Source organism: Penicillium waksmanii (genome assembly GCF_028829765.1).
Source record: "Penicillium waksmanii strain IBT 27052 chromosome Unknown utg000009l:1.0-4314994.0:1.0-4318279.0, whole genome shotgun sequence".
NCBI classification, from domain to species: domain Eukaryota; kingdom Fungi; phylum Ascomycota; class Eurotiomycetes; order Eurotiales; family Aspergillaceae; genus Penicillium; species Penicillium waksmanii.
The window spans coordinates 2535703-2551272 of record NW_026643255.1 but is presented as its reverse complement, the minus strand read 5'-3'; the positions used below and the strand labels follow the sequence as shown (position 1 = coordinate 2551272).

The 15570-nt window shown below is 51.8% G+C and overlaps 7 protein-coding genes across 7 annotated transcripts; 2 read left to right on the top strand and 5 right to left on the bottom strand.

Annotated features, from left to right (window-relative positions):
- Positions 1 to 390: 390 nt before the first annotated feature.
- N7481_011291 (RNA 3'-terminal phosphate cyclase-like protein) lies at positions 391 to 1626 on the top strand (the record flags this gene model as incomplete). Its single annotated transcript, XM_057270510.1, has 1 exon — positions 391 to 1626. One exon carries the CDS (start codon positions 391 to 393, stop codon positions 1624 to 1626), a length of 1236 nt encoding a protein of 411 aa, XP_057117684.1.
- A 2228-nt stretch (positions 1627 to 3854) lies between these two features.
- On the bottom strand, positions 3855 to 5090 carry N7481_011290 (tellurite-resistance/dicarboxylate transporter family protein; the record flags this gene model as incomplete). Its single annotated transcript, XM_057270509.1, has 1 exon — positions 3855 to 5090. The coding sequence occupies one exon, from the start codon at positions 5088 to 5090 to the stop codon at positions 3855 to 3857; it is 1236 nt and encodes a 411-aa protein (XP_057117683.1).
- A 2085-nt stretch (positions 5091 to 7175) lies between these two features.
- Positions 7176 to 7565, bottom strand: N7481_011289 (uncharacterized protein; the record flags this gene model as incomplete). Its single annotated transcript, XM_057270508.1, has 1 exon — positions 7176 to 7565. One exon carries the CDS (start codon positions 7563 to 7565, stop codon positions 7176 to 7178), a length of 390 nt encoding a protein of 129 aa, XP_057117682.1.
- Positions 7566 to 7601: 36 nt separating this feature from the next.
- N7481_011288 (uncharacterized protein) lies at positions 7602 to 9158 on the bottom strand (the record flags this gene model as incomplete). The annotated part of the gene is made up of 1 exon (XM_057270507.1): positions 7602 to 9158. One exon carries the CDS (start codon positions 9156 to 9158, stop codon positions 7602 to 7604), a length of 1557 nt encoding a protein of 518 aa, XP_057117681.1.
- Positions 9159 to 10290: 1132 nt separating this feature from the next.
- Positions 10291 to 11031, bottom strand: N7481_011287 (J-type chaperone JAC1; the record flags this gene model as incomplete). Its single annotated transcript, XM_057270506.1, has 1 exon — positions 10291 to 11031. The coding sequence occupies one exon, from the start codon at positions 11029 to 11031 to the stop codon at positions 10291 to 10293; it is 741 nt and encodes a 246-aa protein (XP_057117680.1).
- A 496-nt stretch (positions 11032 to 11527) lies between these two features.
- Positions 11528 to 13295, bottom strand: N7481_011286 (putative pre-mRNA splicing factor; the record flags this gene model as incomplete). The annotated part of the gene is made up of 3 exons (XM_057270505.1): positions 11528 to 13017; positions 13078 to 13111; positions 13254 to 13295. The coding sequence occupies 3 exons, from the start codon at positions 13293 to 13295 to the stop codon at positions 11528 to 11530; spliced, it is 1566 nt and encodes a 521-aa protein (XP_057117679.1).
- Positions 13296 to 13838: 543 nt separating this feature from the next.
- On the top strand, positions 13839 to 15236 carry ppmA (type 2C protein phosphatase PTC7; the record flags this gene model as incomplete). Its single annotated transcript, XM_057270504.1, has 1 exon — positions 13839 to 15236. One exon carries the CDS (start codon positions 13839 to 13841, stop codon positions 15234 to 15236), a length of 1398 nt encoding a protein of 465 aa, XP_057117678.1.
- Between the last annotated feature and the right edge of the window lie 334 nt (positions 15237 to 15570).

Sequence of the window (15570 nt, the reverse complement as noted above, 5' to 3'; positions counted from 1 at the left end):
ACACTGTAGCGGAGTTACAAGACATCCATGGTTCTAGATAACTCTGTCAATGCATGGGTTTGCAGTTTCAAGCTTCACTAATCCATCGTTCGCCCGCTGGCCCACAGGATCTACAAGTCAGATGTGCAATGTTCAATAGGGAAATTGAATATATTGAATCCCAATTAAGTGATCGAATTAGTTTCTTTGAACAAAGAAATCAATTACCATCATCTATACTATTTCCTAAGGAGGTGGGATGTAGTATCTGATGACGGAGATAAAGGGTTGGACATAGCCCGACGCATCGGAGCGGAACAACCTACCCGCCGGATTTTTTTTCGAGCTCCGCCTTTCCTTCGCGGCGCAAAGTCGATCTCGAAATAGAAATAGAAATAGCCCACCACCAAAATGGCGACGACACAACAGGCCCCACTGCGATTTACATCGCATCACAACCTGCTCAACCGTTTGGTTCTATCGACCCTCACTGGCCGCACCGTGCACATCTCCCAAATCCGCTCGTCCTCGCCCACGAACCCCGGTCTGGCACCGCATGAGATTTCTTTCCTGCGTCTGCTGGAAGCCGTCACCAATGGCACGCAAATGGAAATCTCCTACACAGGTACAATCCTGGTGTACAAACCCGGCCTGATCATTGGTAGCTCGACCACCTCCGGTGCGAGCGGAACTGGCAACAGTGCCGCCGGTGGCTTCATCCGACAAGAACTTCCTTCCAACTGCACCCGCGGTCTGAGCTACTACCTGATCCCGCTCTGCCTGCTCGCGCCTTTCGCCAAGTCCCCTATGAAGGTGCTTTTCACCGGTCCCGGTGTCATCACTTCCTCCACCCCGACGGGTGATATGTCCGTCGACAGCGTTCGAACCGCCATCCTCCCGCTTTTCAACCAATTTGGCATGTTCAACAATGTCGAGCTCCGTATCTTGCGCAGGTCCAACCCCGGTCCCAATGGTCGTGGTGGTGGTGGTGAGGTACAATTCCAGTTTGGTCACCAGGTCCGCTTGCCCAAGACTCTGCATTTGATGAACCCCGGCCGTATAAAGCGCATTCGCGGTGTCGCATACTCTGTCGGTGTGTCGGGTTCCAATAACGCCCGCATGATCGAGGTTGCTCGTGGTGTTCTCAACCCATTGAGCCCAGATACTTATATCTTCTCCGACGTCGCGTCTGCACCGCTGCTGCCGGCCCCGGATAAGAACAACCCCAACGCTAAGAGAAAGATCGGTCTTGGCTTCGGTCTTTCATTGGTCGCCGAGTCCTCGACCGGCTGTCTCTTTTCGGCGGATGTCGCCTCCCCTCCATCTGGAGGCGAGCCGCCCGAGGATATTGGAAGGAAGTGCGCTTACCAGCTCCTGGAAAACGTCTCCAAGGGCGGCTGTGTGGCACCCGCAGCCGCGAGCACTATGCTGACACTCATGACCATGGGCTCGGAGGATGTTGGTCGTCTGCAGATTGGCCGGGAAGTCATCGCCGACCCCAGTGTGATCCAGCTTGCTCGCGATCTGTCCAAGCTTGGTACGCCCGGATGGGGAATTCGGGACGCAGCGGGCGAGAATGAGAACGGCGATGTGATTGTCAGTGTGGTGGGCCGTGGAATTGGTAACGTCGGCCGAAAGGTGGCGTAGTTCTTATCTCTACTACGCTCTGCTTTCTGCTTCTGTGCTCTGGTCTCTAAAAGTTCTTGTTCTTCGAACCTACATATCATGATACCCGATGTCCTCTCTCTCTCTCGGGGTATCCTTCCCAACTGTGGAGGGAACCCACTCTTTGCATGTATTGCATCGCATCTTTTCTTTTGGCTGGTCAAAATGGGGCGTTCCGAGTGTATACTAGTACTAGGCAAAAAAATGTTGATACGAATTTCTTCCACGATTAATTATTGAGCTGGGGGTGAATGTCTCATGCAGTAGAGGGGCTTAAGCTGTCCAGCTCATATTCCTAGGTATCCTTGATTAATTCATTGATTCACCCATTGTCCATGCGCTGTGCTGGTCCAAATGCCTGGTGGTCATAGAGTGCCTAGGTGGTTCCGCTGTATTTGATAGGACCACCACCATAGGCAGCTTGCCCTAAGTCACAAGTGCCAGTGGTGTACCTGCCGCATCAAAATGGCAACAACGTCAACAACGTCAACAAACGTAATGTTTGTTGATTATTCCCTACGGCAGGTACTATTTTCTATGGGATTATGCCTCCAAGGAAGGAGCTAATGATAGCCCTCCAATTCCCTTAAATACTGGCCCTCCCCCCCGATTTCTGTCCTTTTCTTCTTCCCTTCTTCAAATCTCTTCCACCTCTACGGAGGTGCCCAGATCTCCTTGTCATCAACATATATATTTATGATCTCGCGATTTACATGGTTCTTCTTCCCTCGGAGTTAAAATACCCTCCACTTTCTTCATTTTCTGGCCCTCTACGTTCTTGATGTATGTATCCCTCCCATGTTGCTCATGTTTCGGTCCTGCCTCACTGGGATACGCAATCTTTCCTCTCATCTCTTGAAAGAATATGAACCCTCCTGCATCTTCAGTGGATAAACCTCCCAACCTTCTTCATTTCTGCGGTCCCGCAAGAAGACGCAAGGTACGTTACCCTCCCATCTTCCTCATTTTGTCGAGCTCGCCATCATCTAGCACCAAATTTTCCTCTCTGACCCTCTGCAAGATCAGCCAGTACAATTTACCGCAGGCAATATACCCTCCCCGAACTTCTTCAGATGTTTGTCCCGGTACAAGCTTGTCAATGTTCTGGAGGTTTTTGTGCTCTCTTTTCACAATTTATTATATTACCCTCCCTACTTCTTCATTTCTCTGGTCGCCTTAACAGTTCAAGATCTACAACCACATCTTGCCGCAGGGAATATACCCTCCCGATCTTCTTCAGATCTTTGTTCAATCTCGTCGACCTGGTACTCCTGCCCCTTTTTACTGCCGCATTTTCTTCAGATCTTCCTCCTTCCAGAGCATTTGCCGAAAGCTATCTTGACAATCTTGCCTTGGATACCTGGACCATGTTTTCATCGTCTGTTCAAGTCGACTACGAAGATATACCCTCCATGGCTTCTTCTGATGAACGATCTCTCCAGGAATCTTCAGATATTGAAAAGACTTCCACCTTCTTCATTTGCTGTGTCGTCTCTCGCGCGATCTCTGCCAGACCTTGCCAGTCGATTTTTTCTACATGGGAAGTCACCTCCTCAAGCTCTTCAGAACTTCCCAAATTTTGTCTTTCGCGATTTTCCCCTGACGACGAGCTTCCACCTCAACGTGGTGTCAGGGTCCAGTAGTCCCGCTGGCTTCGGTCGACGGGACGAAGCCAAGAGAAGCTCACTCGTAGTTGTAATCTCGATCGCTACTTGATCCTTTCTCGTAGGTAGAATGAATTGAAATATTTAACGTGGAAAACTGTGCAAAGTAGATTTCTCATCTCCGTCGTAGTACGAGCAGTCTCGGGGTTAGAAAATGGAACACGGACAGGTTTGACAAGCTGAAATAATTTTTGTTTGTGTCTATCTTTCTATCGGATATGCAAGCCAGCGACCGGAAAGCAAAAAAAATGGTAGCAAGAATTCGAAACGCTCGAACGCCGGTCATGTACGTAAGTCCCATGCAGTCTTGAAGCAAAAAGAAGAGTGCGACGCCATGATGAAAGAGAAAAAAAGGCTGAACAGAAAGGAAGCGTGAAAAGAAAAAGCAATGTGCAGAATGAAGGCTGGTCATGTAAGAAAGGAAAAGTGGCAAAGAATGAACCCAAAAGATGTGCAACGAAGTGTAAAAGCAAAGAGAAGCGACTCGGACACGACCGGACCGTGGCCGAAAGATGTAGATCGATCCACTGGCATGGTGTCAATGAATCACTCAGAAACATCCTCATCCTTACCAGGATACATAATATCCTGCTTAACAACAGCCCTAACATGACTAACAAAAACAAAGATCCACATCAAAATAATGCAAATGGACATGGCGGACCCAAATCCCTGAATCCCCTTACTCTCAAACGAATTCCCAAGCGTAATAGTCGCAATTGTGAAACCCGTATTGGGGAAAACCATCGCCCACCAAGAAAGATGAAACCCAGTCGGCGGCGACCGAACAACTGCAATAAGCGCAATGCAGAAAAACCACAAACTCAACGCCCAAAGGAACGATCCCGCGGCCAAAGCCAAAACTTCCAATGTTCGTCCGTCCTCGGCTGTGTCCACGCTGCCCATTACGCTGAATGTAGCCGGTAAGCCGCGCGCCATGCCGACCAATGCGAGCGCTGTGAAGGCTGGTGGTCCGACGCAGATGAACATCCCTGGTCTATGCTCGCGGTTTGGAAGGCCGGATTCCATTAGGCGGCCGATGTAGTGGGCGTACATCATGAAGCTGAGGCAGAAGCCCAGACCTTGGAATGTCATGCCGGCTGTTACGACTGGGATGGCGGAGCGAGCGGGTTGGCGCTCTGCAATGACGGAGGCGATTGTTCCGCTTAGCATGATGGGAAAGGCCGGGAGGACCCAGGAGGGCATCATTGTTTGGAGAGGGTATTTGTGTGAGGTGAAGAGGAAGCTGTATTGGATTGTGGCCACGGCGAAGGTGCAGACGCAGTAGAGCCAGAAGAGGACTTCTAGGGTTGTGGAGAAGGATGGTGCTGGGTCGTCGCCGAAGTATTTCTCTAGTCCGGTGATCATTGTTGCGACGGATAGCCAGAAGGTTGGGAAGAAGAGGCCTTCGCGGTCGTGTTTGAGGGATTGGATGAAGCCGCCGTGAATGAAGAAGCGGGCTGCCATTAGGGAGCAGACTAGGGCGAAGAGGATGAGGTTGAATAGGTAGATTGCTATTCCGATTTCGTCGAGGCCTTTGAAGCGGTTGGGCTGTATGGCGATGAGGAGGGCTAGGCCGCCTGTGCTCATTGTTAGGGTGTACCATGCCCAGGTGAAATGGCGGAGTCGCTGGCGGAAGCTCAGATGGACGTGCTTGTTGAAGCTTGGGGATTTCTCTTCCGACTCGGAGTCATCGAGGATTGGCGTGTCGGAGTGGTTGGAGTGGGAGGAGTGTGGTGGGAGCTCGTAGGCCTCGAAGCCGAGGAGACCTGGTTGGGACATCGTGATGATATTATTGTGGAAGTGTGATCCAATGCAATTGGATAGACTTGGAAGGAGATGCAGAGACAGTGACAGTGACAGTGTTTGGATATATGAAATGAAGGATCCGAGTCTGGATTTGGACTGAGATGTAGAAAATGTCCTTTATAGATCTGGGGTATAACCAGATAAAAAGGAAATGATGCAATAGTATAATGCAAGAGTAGAATTCTGGAGAAAGGAGATAAATGCAATGAAAATAAAGATACGATTGAATAATCTTCCGGGGAAGGGCGCGTCCACTCGGGGTTTATGAACCTCAACAGCAAAAGCAGCACATGGCCAGGTAACCACCATTGATTCATTCTTTCATCAATTTCCTTCGAGGATCTACGGCCAAGAAAAAACCAAGACCTCCGCGCTACCTGGGATTGAAAAGATGAGAGCAAGGAAGGGCCCTCCTGAAAAGCATCGTGGCAAACGGACCTACCAGCGTCGACACAGTTATCAGGACCCATCGAAGCCGTGACAGAACCAAGAACTCGCAAGTAGATCGGCCCAGTTTGTCGGGCTCGGCGGGAGCCAACTATTAGCGTATTCCGCGTTTGTGCTGCATCTGAGGCATCGTCAGGGGGGGGGGATGAGGCGCAGGGCCGTCAGGATTGACACCCGACGATCCACTCAGGTCTGGGCAAGGGTGAATAGCGCCCGATAGCATACTCTGTACTCCGTCTGAGCCCAGTATAAACTCAAGAAACTTCGATGCCTGTCCCGGGAAAACGTTCATCACCGCCAGATCACTGCCAAGAGGTAGGAAGGTCTGTAGTGCAGAATGGAGTCAGAGGCTCGAGAACCCTGTGTAAATCGGTGACTATGTACGAGGCTGTGAATCCTAGAAGACCGGAATTTGTGAGATCCTTGGAAGGAGGCAAATGTCTTGAAAGACCCGATTGGAGACGAATTGGATCGAATCCTGGTCTGCGGCGGCGTCGATGTCGTCGTTGTTGTCAGAGATTGAGGAGGTTACCCAGATGATGTAGTATGCAAACCCGTTGCTCGGGCCGATAATTCACAATTTCAGGATAAATCATGTCTCTGGCCGAGACCGTTTCGCCGTGTCGGACCGCAGAACAAAGGTGATTGGACTGAAACGTTGAACCTGTATGTACAACGTGCGTGGTCGCCACGCCAAGAACAATGATCGACGACGCATCATTGATGAACGGACCGCTGCCAAGCTTTTGTGGCAGTGAAGAGGAGGGAAGAGGAGAGAAAAGGGGGTCAAAAGTGTAGAGCGGCAGAGGCAGAGACAATAGTTGAAGAGTTGAAAGAGACTAAGTGGAGAAGGCAAGTCGATAGATCTCACTTACACCTTCTGCGCTTAGCATTGCCATTGCCAACCCCCCCCCTGAACTCCACTTTTATCTTTCACAGCCTCCTGCACTATCGAGGTACATCTATGCTGCCAAGAGACCTGCCTGGATTTTTGCCGATCGCATGGCCCTTTCATGCTTATTTTTGAGGGATGCGAATTGGGTGTTGGACCTAATCTTGCCAAGAAGCCCAGCTTGGCGGTTGCGCACTCGGTGGATATCTCCCTGTCGATCTGCGTCTCGCTTGACCTGCTGTTTTTCTCTTTGCACTGCATTGTTCTATCTATAGCGAGGAAGTGCTGAGGCAGTCACTTTTTGGTTCTCAAACCCCGGAAAATCTTGTTGACTACGAGTATGCGGAGTATACGGAGCAATGCCCCGTACTACCATCCCACTACGGATTATAGTATACAGTGTATACAATTGATGCATGTCATCTTCAGGAGAACTTGAACTCGAACTAAACAAACTCAGTCCCACAGCCAAGACACCGCGCGAAATCAAAGTCCAAATATGCGCCTCAATCTGACAAATAATCATTCCCAATTCTAAGCGGGTCTCTCGGCACTGTCGCAATGCAGAAAACTAAAACATATCACAAGCAAAGAAAAAAAAAGACAACAAACAGCTTGAAACAAGTATGCAAAACTAGGGCTTCCAAGAAACCCCTCTCCCCTCCCCTCTCCTACCCACCAACTACCACCCCCAATCCAATCATACTTCACCACTCGAGTCACATCATGCGATAAACAAGGTCAGAGGCCAGCTCCGGCGTCATATCAAGCAATGATCGCAAGCTCTTCGGCGCACCCTCATCAGCCCGCTCCACCCGCACATCAATCGGTCGCAAAGAAGGCGTGGCAACCTCACTATCACCGGGAGAATGATATCGCGCCAGTTCCTTGACCTTACAAGCCGCATAATGCACGACCAATCGCCGCAGCTCGTTCTCCCGAAGCTGCGTCGCGGAGGTAGGTGATATCGGCTCGAGACGAGTCGTCTTGGTATAAGCATACCGGATCAGGTCCAGCACCCTCGGCGCCTGCCGCGCAGCCAAGCCGCCGAGGACTGCGCTATCCTGGTACGGATCCATCAGGTCTGCGTCGGCGAAAGTGAGGTACATCAAGTCGCAATGCAGTTTCCGCAGGCAGAGCTGTGCTCAGGCGGGGATGAGGTAGCGCGTGGCGAAGACGTAGACTTTTGCGTGGAAGGTTAGGTATGGGAGGTCAGTTGGACTGTCGTTCACGTTCATGTTCAGGGTGGTAGGTGTGACTTGGTGCTCGTCGTTGTATCGCAATGTTGCGAATTCGTCCCATAGGCTCATGCCCGGTGTCCGAGGTGATGCGTCCGGCTGCTTGGCGAAGGACATATCGATCACTGGCTTTGGCGGATCAATTGGCTCATTGGTAGCGGGCTGGTCTTGATCTCCATCTCCAGGCTCGGCCCAGCTCTCGTTGGCCTGTTGCTCATCGCCATTGGATGCTTCCCACTCTTCCTGAGGGGGTGTTACAGACTGTGTTGCAGTCTCGGGCATCGGTTCTAGATCTTGTTCTGCAGGAGGCTCGAGCTCTGCATGCTCCGGCTCTGCAGCAGGAGCATCTGCAGGAGAAGTTTCTGCAGGCCCCTCCTCTGGTGATGTAATTTCGGCTGGCTGTTCGGCAACAGACTCGGGTTTGATGGACTCGATAGGATCAACGGGCTCGGCGGGATCCTCTGTTGCATTGTCGAGTGACAACTCATGCATCTCCACTGGATTTGTCGGAGGTGTGGTGGGCGGCGTCAGGTTTGCGGGTACATCTTCCTCCGCTGCGAGTTGATTCTTCTTTTTCTTTTTGTCTTTCCTCTTTCCTTTCTTGCCCTTGGATTCACTGTTATCCTTTGGCATTTTGTCTTCCGTAGGCCAGGATGCCCAGTCGTCGGCGTCATTTGCAGGCTCGGGTTCTGCCTGTTCATCCGCTTCTGGGAGAGGAGACAAGCCAGCCTCAGCCTCAGCCTCCTGAGTCTCATCGGGTTGATCATCTTTCTTTTCCGCCGGTTCCTCTACCGATTCCACAGGGGCCTTGTCTTCCTCCACCACCCCAGTCTCAGCATCTGCTCCGGCTTCTGCTTCAGCCCCCGTAGTGGCCTCTGCTGCAGCCTCCGCAGCAGGGTCTTCTCCAATCACCGACGAAGTCTCTGGTTCAGGTTCAGGTTTAGGTTGAGGTTGAGGTATGCTTTCAGTCTCAGCCTTGGACTGGCCATTGTCAACAAACTCAGGCGGCGGCGATGGAGCAGGCGGCGGAACAGCCGACGACATCGAGCTGGAGCGATACGTGCCTCTCCAAGTGTTAACGGGACTATGCACGCTCTCGGCAACACTGACGCGATGCTCTCGAGGCACCGGCGCCTGTGGTACCTTGTAGTCCCCCGTATAAGCATATTCACAGAAAGCGACAAAGGTCTCAACATCCTCTTCCTCCAGGACGGCTATTCGGTGTCTGGATTCCCGGGTATGCCCATTGTTCATGAGATTATGCAGTGGTTTTGAGACATGTTGGGCTAACGCCGATTGGATCGTTAGCTTGGTGTGTCGCGGGCCGACAAGGAAGGTAAATGAAGGCGAGTGGATGATGCTGTAGTTGGGAAGACGCTCGGTCGGGTCAGCGCTGTTCGTTTCTGGTATGGAGGTGGGTTGAGGGATTCTCAGCACGCACCTACTATAGTCGGGAGGGTCCATGGGGTGAAGTTCAAGTTTGTCCTGGACGTTGACGTCGAGCACTGGCAGTTCAGTTCGGTCTTCGCTTCGGCTTTGTGATTTCGATTTCGAGTTACTCCAAATAATATTCACACTGAAAGTGAAATGCCCCTGTTGCCAGTGATTCAAGTTCCGAGCCGTCTACTGAATTCCCCTGTTGCTTAAATATATTCCTGGGCCCCTCAGGCCAAGTCACACAAGGTACCAAGTTGACCCTCGGGCACAGCAAGCGACCCAGATAGCGCGAGTAGTCTGCTACGTGTGCATCGCTGATGGGTGTGGGTAAAGGGCAAGCTATCGACGCCAACGCCTCGTGCAGACCGACTCGACTCGAATCCCCGAGGAAGTTACTGTATCAAAGTGGCCGGGGTTTCTGTCATCCTTGCGAGGTCAGGCGAGCGTTGTTATTCACAAATGAAGCCCTGGGGAAGCGCGCGACGCGGAAGATTCATTGCATCTGTTTCCAACGCCCTGCATACTGCTGCATTCAAAAGTGCCGAGTGGAAACATCGTGGTCGGGGGCCATTCGATCGACTGAGATGCTGCGCTGGTGCGAGACTGGAGGGTTCATGCCCAATCCCTAGCCTGCTGAAGACCCAATGGGTGGGCCTCGTTGACCGCAGCGTGGGGATTTGTGGATTGCTTCACTTTTTTAGGCCCTTTTCTTCTTTTGTTTGAGTGTTTTGTTAGCCTTGCCTTGCGGGAAGCGTGGCGGATAATGTTGTTTTGGTCGAGTTGGCAATGCCCTAGCGGTGGGTGGAAGGTGGAGAAGTGAATGACATGGTAGGAGTAGATGGCTAAGGATGGTGAATATACTAGGTCATGCGCAATGCCATATTACCTCTATCCTTGAGAATGCTCATTATCTTCAATGAATGATAAAATTCCTCTCAGATAAATCCAGTATAAAGGTACTAGTACAATATGTAGTGGCATATGCCCGTCCCCACTGCCGGCCATGGCAGCCCTACGACTAAGCAACACCATTACCATAGTAGCAAAATCCAGAATGAAGAGGGGAATATCATCAAGTCTATAGAAACACGTCTCTAAGTCACACCAAATCATACATACAATACATCACATCTTCTCACAAGTAAATTCACCCCCCAACTCAGTGGCCATGCACGAGACGAATCTCCGTACTACCAGGCTCCCACTCCCTCAAGCCCTCACCAACACTATACCAAAAGCGCAAAGTAATACACTCCTTTCTAGCGCCCTCAATATCCCCTCTATCAAACGCACCCGACAAAGCCCCCACACACACCATAATACGCATATCATTCTCCGCCTTCAACGCCTCAATCTCCGCCTCCGCCTCCGGGCTCGCACCCACTTCTTCAATAGTCTCCTGCACCTCCATAACCTCCATCAAAGTCTGCGCATCGAGCGCGTGTTTGGTCGAGGCGTCTTCGGCTGTCACGTCGATGCCGTGCCATTCGCGCAGGAGGTACTGCGCTCGCTGGAGCGGATCGGCGAGTGTGCGGTACGCCTCGTTGATGCGGGCGGATAGGGCTTCTGCGTGCTGTTTCGCGTCTCCGGATGGGTATTTGTCTGGGTGAATGAGGCCTTGTAGTTGGAGGAATTCGCGGCGGAGATCAGAGATTGAGATCTCGAAGGGTGAGGATGGTGGTGGGCCGGATGGAATTGAGCGCGGGAAGATCGTATAGTAGTTTGTTATATCTGGGGCGCCGACTAGAGTTGATTCGCCGGCTGCTGTGTCTATTCCAGATTTTGTGGATGCGAATCGGGAGTTCAGCGAGCGCGAGGGCGAAGATAGGATTGATGGCTGGGATCGAGATAGAGCTGCTTGGCTTTGAGCGGGCTGTGCGCGGTGTTGACAGAGCATCATGCATGCATTTCGCTGGATTGTTCGAGAAATTCCTGATCGAGAGGATGGTGTGGTTAAATTAGAGACCACTGGTCGACTTAGATGTCGCAGGCTTTGCGCACTGAACGCCATGATGGAATATTATGCAAAGGGGTCGGAGTCAAAGAAGGTCTAAATTGACTCCGCAGAGAAGAAGCGTTCGCCGCGGAGGAAAAACTACTTTTACGTCATCCCCGCATTTAGTGCACGTGATATCGTAGTAGAACAGACTACAAAACTTCGCTTTTTACTTCGGGCGAGTTATTTATTGCTCTGATTATTAATCTGTTCATATAATGATGGATTTTCATTTTGGTTCTGCCTCGGAAAGGGAGGTTCGTGGGTATCGCGGCCAAGGCAGACCGGAATGACGAAACGTCGTCCGGTGGATTACGGAGCGAACAGGTTAGAGTCAGTGTGGCTGTAGGTGCAGCTGCATATGCAGCTGCAGCAAGTCGATCCAGAATCAAGAGACCAATCACTCAATCCCCCACAACTTGACAGTCCGATCGTGGCCACAACTGGCGATCCATTTGGCGTCATCACTAACATCAGTACTCAGGACGTTACCTGAGTGACCGCTAAGGCTTTTCACCAGGGACCAGTCATCCGCGCTGAAAATATTCACGTTTTTGTCAAATCCACTGGAAACAAAGAAAGTCCCAGACTTCTTTGGTTGAGGGGCTTCCGGGGTCGCTTCAGTGGGCGGGGCACCATCGATATCCATCTGGCCATTGGTGTCTGTAGTTGGCAAATAAGAAGCCGCTTCAGCTCCCTTGTACCAGCGTAGATCAGACACGACACTCTTGTGTGCACCAATACCACCAGTATTCCGCACCTGGCGCAGATCCCAGCACTTAACCCAGCCATCACCGGCACCTGAAAGGACCCGATAGCCATCCACGCCCCAATCCATGGCGAAAATCTCACGGACATGCCCCTCGAGAACCATCACAGTCCGTCCAGTTCGCAGATCCCAGATACGTCCAATGCTGTCTAATCCACCACTGGCCAGGAGAGATCCGTCATTGTTGAATGACACCGCGTACACCTCTCGCGAATGGCCTTCTTGTAGTTGCAGTTCTGTTGTAGTTTCGACATCCCACAGTCGCCAAGTGGTGTCGTAGGACGCCGATGCAGCATACCGTCCAGAGGGGTGGAATTCTGTCCGACAAACCCGCCCCGAATGACCGGAGAGTGTAGCCAAAGGCTGTTCCTGGTCCAAGGCCCATAGATTAATGTTACCTTCTCCACCTCCGGATATTAAATTGACCGACGAAGGGGAGACGTTGGATTGGGGTAATGTCGCTCCGGGGAACCACGAAAGTCCTCCCACGCGATCTGTATGCCCCTTGAGAGTCGCCTTCTCGTCCAAATTCGGCACGGAGAGCAACTTGATTCCTCCAGCCCAGTTACCAGCCGCGATCGTCTGTCCATCAGGCGCAAATCGACAGATACTCACAGGACGATCGCCAGCAATTTGTGAACCGTACAAATCGAATCCTTGAAGTTTCTCCTTGATAGCTTTGCGGTGCTTCACATGCGTGCGGAGGGGGATCGTCGACTCCTCTTTGAGTCTGGCGACACGGGCCTTTGCCCTGGGCAAGGAATAATGCGCAATCGTTTTGCGCGCTTTTAATAGCTCGTCCGTGCCTTCTGTGTAGAACTCTTCCTGTTGCTCTGCCTCTTCATCCTCGGGCTCCTCCATTTCAATATCCTCGCCCGCTTGCCGTTCCGAGAGATCGGTCAAGAGCTCGCGCAGACGGTCTCGTCGGTCACCGGGGCCTTCACCGAAAAGTGTGATGGGCTCGCCGAGCTCTCGTAGTCGTTTGCGCACTCGGGTGTCGTCTGTCGGTACGGCCATTGCGGCTGCTCTGCGCTTGCGCTCGAACTGGGATAGAATCGCTGAGGCCCGCTCGGCGGGGATCCCCGCGGTAGAAGGAGGAAGTTCATAGTCTTGGTCGGTGGCTATAGTTGTCAAGGTTAGAGGTAGGTATCACAGGTGGGAGTCTAAAAGAGACAACTTACGGAGATCAGCAAGGCTAATGCCCATGTCAGTGTCCTGGAGGTAGATCGAAAGTTAGTCTTCTGTCAATTCAAGTTGCACCTTGACGTAGCCTTGCTCGAACGAAATTCCGAGGCGGGCAATCTGGTGCATGAACGCGCACTGGGTTGGAGCTCCAGTGGCATGGACAGTGGCTTACCTGGGCTTCCTCGACATAAGCCTGTCGGGATGGGTGCATCATCATGGCGCAACAGAAGCTGACGCTTCACGGCAGCAGAAACAGCAACAAGGCCTGACCTAAAGTGCTTTGCAGACGAGGGGTGGCGAACTGGAAATTGGGCGGGTTGAGGGAATGTCGCGGCGATGAAGTTGCGGGCGGCAGAAACTAATCAAAGCAGAAAATTTACCCAGTGCAGCTATACTATGAACACAACCAAACCTCAGTAGGGTAGTAGATATACTATATACTATGATATCCTAGCAGAGTATAATTATACCACTCACCTCACCTCCAAATTCACAAATTCACAAATTCGCCAATTCACACACTCCCAACCTCCAACTCAACTCTCCCACACGATGACGCGAGGCGGTCAATCGCGATAAGCGGCTTATCCATTTTATTCGTCCCCGTCGGGGTGGCACTTTTTGTTCTCTCTTTTCTTTTTGTTTAGGGCTCCTCTCTTTTACCCTCTCTTCTACAGTACATATACTCCTTCGTCTTCAGCATCTCTATTCGATGCTCCTCTGAGCTACCTCAGGAAGCTCGACCGTTCTCCCTGCGATGCTCGCGCCAGTCCCCCGTCGAGCCTGCAGTTCCACCTGCAGCCTCCAAGCCCTTCGAGCCGCGCCCAGGGCTTCGTTATGTACAGGCACCCTATATAACAGAACTAGACCCTCCTTCGTGACTGCATCCGCATCTGCATCATACCCCTCGAGCGTCTCCCTCTATATATCCTCGCGCAAATCCTTCCACTCAACCCCCCGAACCGACTCGTCCCAACAATCCCGCATCTCCTATCGGGTTGCCGTCTCTTCATCAGGCAAAGGAAAGCGCTTCCACCCTCTCAAAAATGCATATAATTTCGACCCCACGATCGCAGACGTCCTAGGCGTCTCAAATGATAAAAACCCCGCCACCCGCCGGCGCAGTCGCCCAGATAGCGGCGAAGACGCCTTCTTCGTGAGCCGCGTCGGATACGGATCCGAATCCGAATCCAAATCCAGCCCCGACGGGAACCGCCCCCCAACATCCCGAGATCAGCCCGACCAAAACCCAAATTCAGAAGCCGTCGCCTTCGCCGTAGCAGACGGCGTAGGCGGCTGGACCGAATCACGCGTCGACCCGGCAGATTTCTCCCACGGACTCTGCGCCCACATGGCGCAGTCAGCCCTATCCTGGACCCAACCCGCCGACCAACTCCGACCAAAGCAATTACTCCAAGCAGGCTACGACGCGATCGTCGCTGATCCATCCGTGAAAGCAGGCGGTAGCACGGCGTCCGTCGGCATCGCATTGCCAGATGGACGGGTCGAGTTGGCTAATCTCGGCGACTCGGGTTCGGTACTTCTTCGTCGGGCTGCGGTGCATACGTACTCGACTCCGCAAACGCATGGCTTCAATACACCCTACCAACTAAGCCTTATCCCACCGCGCATGCGCGCGCAGGCGAATATCTTCGGCGGAGCGTTTTTGGAAGATTTCCCCCGTGATGCGTCTGTTACGAATGTTCAGATGCAGCATGGTGATGTCCTTATGCTTGCTACGGATGGCGTGTTTGATAATTTGAATAATCAGGATATTCTGAAGCTTGTTTCGAGTCGGATGGTTATGACGGGTGCTTGGACTGCGGAGCCGGGGCAGGGCGTTGGAATTTCGGATTCGCTTCGTTCTCTCACTGTGCCTGGTGGATTGGCTTCTGCTTTCCCACCGCCGGCTAACTCGAAGGAGAGTAAGGATTTGGATCGGATTGAGTCTACGCTTACGCTTCAGTCATTACTTGCCGCGTCTATTTCTGGTGAGGCGAAGATTGCTAGTGTTGATTTTCGTCGGGATGGGCCTTTTGCGAAGGAGGCTCAGCGCTATTATCCTGGTGATTACTACCGTGGTGGAAAGGTCGACGATATCACTACATTGATTCTTGTTGCGGTGGATGAAGCTGTTGTTGAAAATGGCCAATAAACTCTCAACTAACTTATGACATATACGGTGTGCTTGGATGGGCCTTGTACAACTACACCTACAACTTTTCCGAGTTTTCGGGCTCTCTTTTGTTTTCCTTTTCTCATCTCATTGCTTCCGTGCATTCATGTGGCGCTTGGCTTGGCTTGGCTTGTGCTTTGTTTGGTTTGGTTTATATTTTATCATGGTATTTGGGTCACGGTTGGTTGGGTATGCATTGGTAACTAATCATATGGCCCATATTATGTTTCTTCCCCGGGCCCCCTTTTTGTCCGGCGTGATGTGATTGATACCTTTTATATTCGAACCGTCGGTTTCGGGGTTTGGCTTTTTT